The 12797-nt window shown below is 35.2% G+C and overlaps 1 protein-coding gene across 1 annotated transcript in view; it reads right to left on the bottom strand.

Moving 5' to 3' along the window:
* LOC134213082 (mitogen-activated protein kinase 1) overlaps positions 1–12797 on the bottom strand; it is a 329641-nt gene that overhangs the window by 65310 nt on the left and 251534 nt on the right. The window contains exon 3 of the mRNA XM_062691664.1: positions 2873–2999. Coding sequence (XP_062547648.1) covers positions 2873–2999 — 127 coding nt within the window. The remainder of the gene's footprint in view (positions 1–2872; positions 3000–12797) is intronic.

Here is a 12797-nt window from a genome sequence, read left to right as displayed (position 1 = left end):
TTCGTTGTTACGTCGCGAAGACGATTGTTGTTAGCAACTGGATGTTTTGTCATATTTTGCTTCTGTAAAAGGAAATTACATTTGAAATAAAATGAGAGGTCAGAGAACCAAAACTTCAATGAATTGGGTTGAGAAATTAATTACCCTACTTGTTTACATTATATAACTCTTTTATTACAATAGCATTAGGTTTCATCCAACAGATAGTATCGCCGTAATCGAAATCAAAATTTCATTACGATGAGCTCTATAGATTTGGTGCTCGGAAGGTTGTTGTCTACATTTTTCGCTGCTGCTGTCAGTTAGAAGTTTTTTTTTTTCGTCAAAATAAACAGTTAGTACGCTCATTCGACACAGCATTACCACGACGTGTGTCCTAACACTTGAATCATATCCATATAATAAAGCATAAAAAACGAAAAAGTTCGACGGAAGAATCAAACTTTCACTCAAGAGATTGACACAATTGAATATGACATCACTAGCCATATAACCACATAGCCACCTTTGAGTTCCATACTTTCAATGGGCAATTTGATGCTTCGATTTACGATTCGGTAGGTCATCGCCTGAAATGATTTGAATGAATGATGCGATATTTCCAATCAAGTGTGCAAAGGAGCAATTGAAAGCGAGGATGTATTTTTTTTTCCAATTTAAATCATTTTTTCAAAGCTTGCTTTTGCGAATCATTCTGAAAAGAGGATGCTCTTTGAAGACTGCTTGAAAGGAGGCTTCTGAGCCTCTTGAAAGGACGCTTCCGAGCCTCTTGAAAGGACGCTTCCGAGCCTCTTGAAAGGACGCTTCCGAGCCTCTTGAAAGGACGCTTCCGAGCCTCTTGAAAGGACGCTTCCGAGCCTCTTGAAAGGAGGCTTCCGAGCCTCTTGAAAGGAGGCTTCCGAGCCATTTGAAAGGAGGCTTCCGAGCCTCTTGAAAGGAGGCTTCCGAGCCTCTTGAAAGGAGGCTTCCGAGCCTCTTGAAAGGAGGCTTCTGAGCCTTTTTAAAGGAGGCTTCTGAGCCTATTGAAAGGAGGCTTCTGAGCCTCTTGAAAGGAGGCTTCTGAGCCTCTTAAAAGGAGGCTTCTGAGCCTCTTAAAAGGAGGCTTCCGAGCCTCTTGAAAGGAGGCTTCCGAGCCTCTTGAAAGGAGGCTTCCGAGCCTCTTGAAAGGAGGCTTCCGAGCCTCTTGAAAGAAGGCTTCCGAGCCTCTTGAAAGAAGACTTCCGAGCCTCTTGAAAGGAAGGTAGGAATCAATCGGCTTTGATTTATTGATCGCATTGAATATTATGTACAAGACAAAATTTTGAAATAAAGAATACACAATTATTAAAACTTTATCAATGAGTTTTGATTGGAATTGTTATACGTCCGCCATTACGCATTTTTGTCCGAGGTACCCCCTAGGGTCAGCGAAGGTACCCCCAGGGGTATATGTACCCCAGGTTGAGAACCGCTGAATTAATGAATTCAAGAATTCGTAAACTCATTAATTCGCCAATTCATCAATATATAAATTAACATGTTCGTAAATTCATAAACACGTAAATTCGTGAATTCATCAATTCGAAAATTAGTGAACTCGTCAAATAGTTGATTCACCAATTTGTCAATTCATAGATTCGTGAATTCGTTAATTCGTAGTTTTTTGAACTCGAAAATTTGTAAGAAGAAGAAGAATTTGTCAATTAGTCAAATAGAGAATTAGTCAATTCGTAAAGTCATCAATTCGTTTATTAGTCAATTCGTCAAATCATAAATTCGTCAATTTGTCGATTCGAAGGTTCATAAATTAGTAAGTTCGTTACTTCGTTATTTCATAAATTCGTAAATTTGTAAATCGTAAATCCGCAAATTTGTTGATTTATCCGACCAGTTAGTAACACATGTTGATATCACAATTATATCAATATGAGTTACAAATAACAATATCTACAATAATTTTGTTATGAATTTTCCCGCATGAAGAAAAGAATATTCCATGATCGCCATAACATGATTATAGCACAATGTGATATAATAATTATAAATAGCAATACTTCTAACACAACCAGTGATAACTCTGTTCTTTTCAATAACATAATTTGTAATTATTTAATTATTTTCCTTACTTTTCATGTAACACATCGAGTTATATTTTTGTTCAATTGACAACATATTTTGGAACGTTTTTGTTTTTGGAAGACTATGAAGAGATAATTCTTAGAGCTATCATCATTGAGCGATGAAGCTCTACAATCTACATGTACTCTAAATTATCTTTGGAATTTGACCGCTTTTTACGAGATAGCATCTATCAATAAACTTTTTAAATACCACCTGATTTTTTTTTTAGATTTTACTGGATTTTTAATGGGGTTATCTAAATGCTATAATACGTGCTATAATGTGCTATAATGCTATAATGATTATCAAAAAAAAACCTATACGGAAATATTTAAAGGAATGTTATCAAATAGATAAAAGTTTGACTCGATCTTCTCCTGATGCTAATTTGTTTTTTTATTATAATATATACCATTTTGGGGCGCAATATTTAACGCAACATTCGAACAGATTAAAACTCACAAATCCACTTCGACATCGAAGCAAATAAGATTCCGGAAAAACTTTTGAAGGTTAATCTCCGTGTTTTGGCTTCTCCCTCAACTTGAAAACTTCCACTCGTTCCGCACGCTTTATTCAATTTCCAAGTTAGACAATTCATCATTCCACCTGACCCCACACTCCGGAAAAGAACTAGAGCAGATTTACATAAACGAACTTCGTTTCGTACCCCGGCCAAAGTGTCCATCCCGTTCCCGGAAATTACGATCAGTGGTTTGGAGCGAAATGTGGTGGGCAAATATTTATTTAACCATCATCGTCATCAACTTACGTTCTCGTGTCTGAACCGGGTGAGGATTTTGATTTCCCGTAACGTTCTCTGACAGTAGGTCTGGTGCTCGAAGGGGGATATTTTTTTGATGGCAACCTTTGTCTTTGTCACAGTGTCCACGGCAGATCTGAAAAAAAAGAGGATAGACGTGCAGAGCGGTTAGTTTGGTGCGGCTTACCGGTGACCATAAGGACTTGATGGAATCATACTGAATCAAAATGTAAACTAATTGCCAAATCAAATAGGAGAGGCGATTACTTAGGCACGTTCTGTTCTATTATTGGCAGAAGAAAATTACCTTCCACAGCCATCGTCACATCTGTTACTGTAATATTTACCAATATGTAAATCCATGAAAAATATAAACACCCAGAAAAAGACATCAGCATACCAACATCATCATGCTTATTTATCTCAGGGACGGGACATGTTTATGATGGGAGCATTAGATATGGCGTAATAATTGCTCTGCGGTGACCAACTAGCCCAATGGCGCAGGAAGTTAGCCAGTTCGTTGGGTTCGGGATCGGGTCAGAGAACAGATGCTAGGCAAAACGAGTAACTTTGTTATCCAATTTACCGTAGTGGAGAGGGTTCACCTATCGCAGGAAAATGCGAAAGGAAAGGTGAGATTCGAAAGACTTGAAAAGAGCAAGTGACACCTTTGCTATCCCTTGCTTGGGGCTAACAGAAACTTTGTGAAGTGGAAATGCGATTAAAACTAAACGACTTAGAGTTCTCTTAGGGTGGGGATAATGGAGAGTTGAAAACAATATAATATCTATGGTAATAAGACGCTTGGGACTTTCTTCAACAGGGAAAATTCAGTGATAAATTATTTGTTTGATTATGATGCCGTGAAGTATCGCAAATTGGCTCACTATTTTTTTCAGGAAGTTGCACCAGTTCGTGCAAATCTTGAATTGGCCTCTTTCCACGAACGATAATCAATGTTTGGCATCGCAAACTCATGAATGAGCACGCATTGCACGAAATGTATACAACACATGGAACCATATCAAGTGCTCTTCAGAAACCGTACAGCACGCGCAACTGTTTCGTTCGGAGAAAGGATATGCGCAAATATGCGTTGTTAACACTGACTGGCTGTGCAGTGCATCGACCAAAGAAAGTAAGCTTCCTGGGTGCCTCCGTTATCGACTGAGCCACTGGCATCGGCACCCCAGAAGGGAAGGATGAAATCTTGCTTCGATTGCAAATGCAATCGACAATAGCCTGGTTGGGACTCGATAGTGCGCAAACACAATACATATTGCAAAATATTGACTGAATAAATCCCCTCCAAGTAGTTCCATTCAACAGAGCGTCTCGATAGAAATATACGCAATCTGCAGTATTATCATTCGATTGCAATTGCACCTCGCGTGGATAGTGTGAATTATTGTGTGGGAAGTTCTGCATGTTTGGAGTGCACTCGTGGTGCAAAGAATCTATTTACTACGTACAATATTTGAATGCATAAGCTTCTTTGCTTTGGTAGCTGAAACTACAACATTGTTTGTGTTTTTACAGTATCCGTATTATGTCTAATAGGTTTAGGAGCGGAAGTATTCTGGCGCTACAGTTCAAGACCATGGTGAACTTTTGTGGCATCTTATCAAATAATACCCGTTGCCTGATTTGATTGAAAGCCAGTGCCTTTCCATTATTAGGGGAAGATGCTCCAAAACGACCTACACACACCCCCACCAAAAAAAAAGCAAAACGCCTTATTGGTATTCCCTAATATTTCTTGTTTTTGAGAAGTTTGTAACAAAACTAGACCTAAAATTATGTAGGTTAGGCGAAAAAAGTGTCAAAATAATCGAAAGAAAGGTAGGACAAAAACCGAAATTTTCCACATTTTGATAAAACATCTAACATTTTGGCGAGGCAGTGGGACTAACCTACAATGTACTACGCGTCTCCACGCACTATCCATACCGGCATTCTGATTCGCCAACGCATGGTGCGTTGTTCCCTAGGAGCTGCTGGATAAAAGAGTTTTCCGACAACAAAATTGCACCACTTTTCTATTTTTTCTTTCCACAATTATTGTAGGACAAAATTTCAACAATGTCCTTTAAATTACTTCGAAGATAAATCCAGATTATTTTTGAATATCTCAAAAGATTCATAGAAGGAAATCGAAGAAAATTTCGAAAATACGGAAATTCCTTTGCAATTTAAAAAAAATATTAATATTTAATTTTAGAAAATTCTTTTAAATTCCTTCGACAATTTCGACGGAAATACCTAAGAAAAATCCTTCGGATATTTCTTCAGGACTACCCACATACATTATTTTACAAAGTATCGACTTATTTTAAATTTCCAGGATAATGAAAAATACGTTAAATAAACACATAACATTTCGCAGCAGCTTTCACGGTTTTATGTTATACATGTTGCAAATTATTTTATTTATTTTTGAAATAAGGTATAAATAAATTTGAAGGGTAAATAGGAAATCGATAATTATAGAAGTGGTTGCCATTATAAGAGCAGAGTAATCAGATAAGCGAATAATCAGCAGAAACGTTGTTTTTACAAAAGCCGGTTGTCACTAATTCTGAAACTATAAAGATTTAATAGTTCATTAAATGCTTAACTTCTCTCTTGGCTCACTTTACGCAGTTTCAAACATTACGAACTTTAAGTAATTAACTGGGAAAGCATCCGGAAGTTCTTTGAAATGTTTCTCTTGGAACATCTTTGGATATTCTAATCAAATTCCCAGGAATTCTTTAGGAGTTTTCTTCACGAGTTCCTTCAAAAATTCGTCGTTATAATATCTTGAAAAAATCACCAAGGTGTTATCTCAGAAATTCATCCTTGAGGAATTCTTTAGGAAGTACATTTGGATTTTTTTCAGGCATTCTATCAGGGATTCATTCTAAAACTCTTCCGGGAATTCTCAGGAATGAATCCATAAATTTCATATAGGAAAACCTTAGTTACCTTGAGAAATTTTTTCGGATATTTTTTTAAAAATAATACGAAGGAAACCTTTGGAAATACCTTCGGAGTTCCTTCGAGTTCCTACTGAAGTTCCTTTAGATATTCTTCAAAAAATTCCTTCGGAAATTATTTCTGGAAATCCTCCGAACCCTCGGAAATTCTGTTCTTTCGGAAATTTCCTAATAAATTTTTAAAGGAGTTCCCAAATAAATTCAAAAGAAAATTCAGAAAGTATTCCTGAAAGATTCCTCCGGAAATTCTCCCGGAAATTCCGTTAAACATGCTTTCAAAAGTTCCATCGAAAATTCTTTTAGGAATTCCATCGAAATTTCCGAAAAAACTACTATAGGAGTTCTTCGGAAATTCTTTTAATATTTACTTCAGAAATTCCTTTAGAAATTACTTTCGAAAATTATTTCAGGAAATTCTAAATGACTTTCAGAAGGGATTTTTTATTTAAAGCAATATCCGAAAGAGTTCCTGAACTAATTTTCCACTGAATTCTTGAAAGAATATCCAATGGAATTCCTGAAGGAAAATCCGGAGAAAAAAATCCGTATGGAAATTCTAAGCGAATATCTGGAGAAGAAACTTAGAAGGAATTTCTGGATTTTATTAGGAATTTTCTAAATTAATTTCAAGTAAATCTTCAACTTTCATTTTCTCATTTTCTTTTCTGCGGGAAGTATTCCAAAAAGAATTTCTGTCGCATTGCTGACAAAATTCTGGAAGAATTTTTGATGATATTTTCCAAAGAGAACCTGAAAGGATTTCCGACAGAATTCCTAAAAAAATTCCAGACATAATTCTTAAGATATTTCTAAATACCTCCTCACTCACTGCTGGCCTATGACATATGCATTATTTATTTTTGCATAACATACGACTCCTCAATTGAACCTTTGAATAAATTATGTAAAAACAACATGTTTATATTTTCACTTGCTGATTTCCCTGATATTTCCAGGTTGACAATAATTCCCTGATAATTCCAGGTTTTCTAGGTTTTTCCATGTAGTCGACACCCTGTTTAAGAAACACCTTCAGTATTCCTTTAGGAGAAAGCCTTCGGAAATTTAATTAATTCTTTTGAGAACTCTTCAGTCCAGGAATTCAGTCTAGGAATAATTTATAAAAAAATTTTAAAAAAGAATTTTTTAAAAAAATTTTGAAAAAGGAGAATTTTAAAAAAAAAGAGGAGTTTCCAAAAGAGTTCTTGGGCAAATTTTTGAAGAAATTTTCGAAAGAATTCCTTAAGAAATATCAGGAGGTATTACTAGATTTATTTGCGGAGCATTTTTAAATAAATTTCTTGAGAAATTTTACAATGAATCAGCATTGGCGTAAATAAGGGGGGGCCGGGGGGGGCCTGGCCCCCTCCAGACATACTTCTGGCCCCCCCCAGAAAATTTTGAAAAGTAATTCCAACTTCAGTTTTTTTCATTTACATATTTCCTACATATTTCTTGATTTTGATTATGAATTCTATAAACATATTTTTTGGTGCGTTATCACATCTATGACCATTTGTTCAGCAAAGCATCGAAATATTTAAGTTGGACCCCCGGGAACATTTTCTCGATTTTTAAGCTAAAGTTGCTAGCTTAAAATATAATAAATTTGTTCTGCTTTTGTTTGACTAGTATCCTGGTCGCAGAAACATAAAAACATAATTGTATTAAAATATAAATATTTCTGTTCTATTAAACTACCATCCGCTTCAAAAAAGACTGAAGCAACTACATCAAAATGAGCACATGTACACAAATCCGGTCAATGAAATTTCGAACGACCATTCTTTCGAAAATCTTCGAGTTAATCGCAAGGTATGCCGCAAAACAGTTGATCAAATTCTTATGGAGCTTTTTGCTCTCGCTATATAATTCTGGCACAGAAAGATATAATATTATAAAACTTAAGAATCTTTGGTACAATGACAGAAAAATCAACAACGCATTTCATTGAAAGTATTAGGACAAAACTTAGGCAACCTTCGCACTCACAACAGAGATTGCATTAAAGAAATATTTTTATAATCCTCAAATATCTTGTTCCATTTAATTTTTTGGCGATTTCATAAGGATCATCCGAAAACTCTTTTGTGCCTGATTTAGTTAGAATTTGTTTTTTAGGATAAAAAAATTTGATTTAGAAACCAGTTCGTCTCAGAAAACATTTCTTTTGCAGCACAATTCAGATCGATTTGGTTGCTTTTCAAGTCTCTTTGATTTTTGCAGAGAAATCTCTCACCTATTCAGAAAACCATAATAATAAAACCTCTTCCTAACGTCAATAACTACTACAATAATTTTATGACTCATGAAATTTATGACTCATAAAAACACTTTAGGATTCCAAATTTGTGTTCATCGGTACTTAACTATTTCAGCACATAGCATACATTTTGGAATTGCATGAATACTTATATTGATTATGACAAAATTTCGTGGAATTTATTCCACATCTAAAGAGTTTCAAAAATTTCAAGTTTCAAAAAAATCGAGATCTTTATGCATTAAGTAATCATGGAAATGCTTGAAAACTTTCAGAAATATACTCATATCGAATTTCATTTATAGATAAATCGAAGAAGATTCTCGAATCTTAGATTACACACTTATCCACATTTAGTAACATGGAGAAGACAAGTTAACACCAGGGTTGTAAATATTCGGCAGCACTGGATGAAGGTGATGTTTTTTTATATCATTTTTTATTTTCTTCCTGCTTTGAAATCAACCTCACATTCCCGGAGAGGCAGAAAAGTAAACAACAGAACTCACATCACCCATAGCGCCACGAAGATGAAATTTACCACAGCAAAATGTACACATTCACCCAGCAAATTGAAAAAATTCACCACGCGTTTAAATGGGCCACTCACAGTCATACGGTAAGGCGCGAACTGAGCAGCTTGTCAGAGCGACTTGCGAGTGGCTGAATGCGAAATTGAATAGTCGGTGTTGGAAATGATTTTTCGGCTGCACCCAGTCGCACTCACCACGGCGGCGATGAAGGTGACAGCAGATTTTACTGAGATCCATGTTTTTCACTGCATTGACTGTGAAATATTTCTACCCTGGTTGACACAGACACAGCGTTTTGAAGCAATCATAGCATCATTGGAAATCAATTGTATTATTCGCGATTTTTTTATGTTAGTTCTAGGACGAATGAGCGATAAACTTAGTCAAACAATTTCTATTGCAATCCATGGGCACAGTGCTTTAAATCGGCTTTGAAAATTACATCCCACCAGCTGGTGCCATGCCCCCCCCCCTAGACCGAGACTCTAGTTACGCCTATGTGAATCAGTAGAGGAATTCCCGTGTTTTTAAAGGTATGCCTGAAAGATCTTCTGAATGACTAACCGAATTAACTCCTGGAGGTATTTTTTACGAAAAAATGTATGGAGGATTTTCCGAACGAACTTTTGGATGAATACTGGAGAAATTTCCGAAGAGGTGAATTCTCAAGGATTTCTTGAGAATATCCGAAGAGATATGATGATGGTTGAACTGCAATTCCGAGATTATTGAGTTTCTCGATATTATTTTGAAGATTTTAAATAAAAATATGTATTCAAATTTTGAAAAAAAAAAAACATAAATAATCATATTTTATTTGAAAAGTTCTTTTAATTAACCTCTCCTGTCAAAAATGTTATTTCGTTTTATTATCTCGTTTTATTATTATTACGTTGTGCATCTGTCAATATTTTAGCTTATATCTTCTTCAACACCTTCCTGTCATTCATTGATTCTTTTATGATCTTTAATTTCTTCTCAGTCTATTTTCAGTTCTTCAGACTTATTATACCTTGACCATATTCTGAGTGTAGTGTATTATAATTGATTTGTAAATTTCTCATGTCGTTACACATCCTGATCTTTTTCTAGCATTGTACTTTATTTGTTTATTAGTTTAGTTTATTTATATGTAAGCAACGTATGACCAGAGATTGGCTGCTGATTGTCTGCATGGAGTTGGACATAATTGCTCACACTCGACACCGGGTCGACAAGTCTTTAGACAAAACTTGAGACGTTTTTATAAAATTATCGATCAAGCATTTTCTTTAGAATTCCGAAAGCTGCCACGAAATGCTATTAGCTTTTTCTCGGAGCGTAGATTACTGCTTTCCATCATCACTTCCTGGAAGACATATAGGCCTGACATTAAAAAAAAATCTTGTTTCTATAGGGTAAATGTCTATTTTTGGACCACTAGAGGAAGTGCACTTCTATTCACATTATACTGTTGACAAGGCCGGATAGTTCCTTAAATTATAATTCCAAAATATTTTTTTAATTCACGTACAAATGGCTCTACGGACGCCGCCGATATTAGAAAAAAAAACCAGCTGAATACTTCGGAATTCAATTGAAACAACAGCACACACTTTCATGAAAAAATGTTGATTGAACTAGCTGTTTTCCAACGTTACACAAAAATACCTATGCATATCATGTTTTTGTTTAATGTTTTACACTAAAATGAATGTACATGATTTAATAAAATGAATACATGGTGATTTTAAACTCCGAAATTTATGAGCATGAGCATGAACATTATGACAGTACAATTCGTAGTTGCTACTCCGTGATTGACTAGAACTTGCGGAATTCCACAGAGAACACAATAAATGGTGCTCGGGACTAGCTACCCATTCTCAATGTACACGTTTCGGGAGCTCAAATATTAAAAGCCAGTAACGGCACCGGCCACGTCCTTACGGACATATAGGAAGGGAAGGATTGTTAATCCAACTCTCGTTGCTACTAGAGACCGAGTATACCTCTGCATCTCCACGATTGTCTTGGGATAGGATATCGTTTTAGTTACAAAGGATAATTTATCTGCATTCACTTTGGTAAGTGATGCGATCTATGGGATGGGAAATAACAATAATTCGCTGTCTCGCCACGAGAAAAAAGTTAAACCATGAAAACTGAGGAGAATCGCGTTTTGAACGACCGAACGGACGTGCAGCACTCTGTACTGTTTTACCGTTTTAAATTTACGTAAATTTTCATAGATTAAGACGTTTTAATCTTTTTAAGCAAAATCAAGTGTAAATAAGTTTTTGAAGTTATTTTTTATTAGTTGAGTCTAATAGTTTCAACGTGTCGTCTATTTTAGTTGAATTTAATATTTGTAGCTTTTGACGTTTTTTTCTTTTTAAGTAAAATAATGTTCATATTCAAATTAAATTCGATACGTGTCAACGAGAAAGCAATTCGTCGACATGGTTTGTGTAATTTCGGTCAAAATTTATTAATGGCGTAATTTTCTAAATTATTCATGGAGGAAATTTCTGGAGTGGAAAGAATTTTCAGAAGAAATGTTCACAGAAGTTTCTGGAGAAACTTCAGAATGATTTCTAGAAGAAATTTCCAAAAGGAAAAACGTGAAAAATTTCCGAAGATTTGCGAAGGAACTTCTGAAGGAATTTCAAAAGGTATTTCAGAAGGAATTCTTACTGAATTTACGATGGAATTTCCAATAGAATTTCCGGTGAATTACCTATTAAAATTTCCAAACAAATTCCTATATTTCTCCAAAAAATCCTTTGAAAATAACTCCAAGAATTCCTCCGGAGGTTTCCACTCCAAAATTAACAAAAATTGGCGGAAAATCAGTTTTTCTCAGAAAAATTTGGCGTAGGTGAAATGTCCCGATCTCCATCTCACTAAACATATATTCATCTCATCTCAAAACAAAGAAATACATCATCAATTTCGTCACTTCTTTTTGTTAACGTGCGTGCTGACTGCTGAAAAAAATCACAAAAATAAGAAACAAATCAAACTACTTTCCATTGCTTAGTTTTTGATTGGATGAATATCGGAGCCATGAGATGAAATCCAGGAGCAGTTCCCCTATATAATTAAATTTCAGGGAAATATTTTATTAGTCTTTGCACTCAAATGTGTTTTGTCAGTGTTTTGCACTAAAATATCTTGATAAGATTTAGTTATGCTATTTGTAAGGAATGATTAATATCAGATGATATTGGCTTGTTGAAAGGATATAATCAAATGATATTTCGGTGCAAATTTTTGATATTGTTGCCTGTTCTTTTATCTCTTATATCAATCAAGTCCATATCATGTTTTGTTATTCTGTTCATGGCTTCTGCCCGGGTAGTTACACTAAAATTAAATCACGAATCATTCTGCGTGGTATCTTTAAAGCGTGTGCTTTAATGTTCACAAATACATTCTCACGCTTTATTCCGCAGTGAGTTGCTGCCAATTAAAACGATAGGATATATGGCTCAAACTTTAGCTTATTATGCTGCGGTTGAGCATATTTATTGCTGTACATTAGCATATATTGGAGCACTAACGAATATTATGCCATAAAGCGACTTGGTTATTATTACTTTTGGTTATTGCGCCAGATAATTAAAAACAACGATAATTGCCCACAATTTCTTATTCACGCCACAAAAAGTGTCGAGCAAAACGGATAAAGTTTTGGCTAATTTTCCCAATGTGAGCTCTATACTGCCGTGAATCACATATCTGTCCCATCTTTGCTGGGTTTCCTATTCATATGGGCCAAATATGCGATTCACGGCAGTATAGGTGGATGCTGTTTTCAGCCTACTTGGGACAAGCGGACGTTGATAAAGATAAAGATGGGTTGCTGTTTGGTTATTTGCTTTTTTACTTACGTTGAACCTAGGTTAATAGAGTGTAACTAAAATGTGCTAGATACACTTTTCTAAAGCTGCGGTGATAAATATTTCTCTACAAAACGATGTGTTATGGTTAAATGATTGATTTATGTGCGTTATGAGCCAACATTTTATCCTATGCCAATATTACCTCCCGTAACATTAGTTATTTGTACTTTACGATTGCATTTTGTAAAATATCCAACCATTATTGAATTTGCTTTTTCTGGTTCTAACTAAGTAGTGATCAACACAGCAAAAATTATATTAATATGCCGC

The sequence above is a fragment of the Armigeres subalbatus genome, chromosome 2, assembly GCF_024139115.2.
Source record: "Armigeres subalbatus isolate Guangzhou_Male chromosome 2, GZ_Asu_2, whole genome shotgun sequence".
In the NCBI taxonomy this organism is placed as follows: domain Eukaryota; kingdom Metazoa; phylum Arthropoda; class Insecta; order Diptera; family Culicidae; genus Armigeres; species Armigeres subalbatus.
This window is presented reverse-complemented; position numbering and strand designations above follow the sequence as displayed.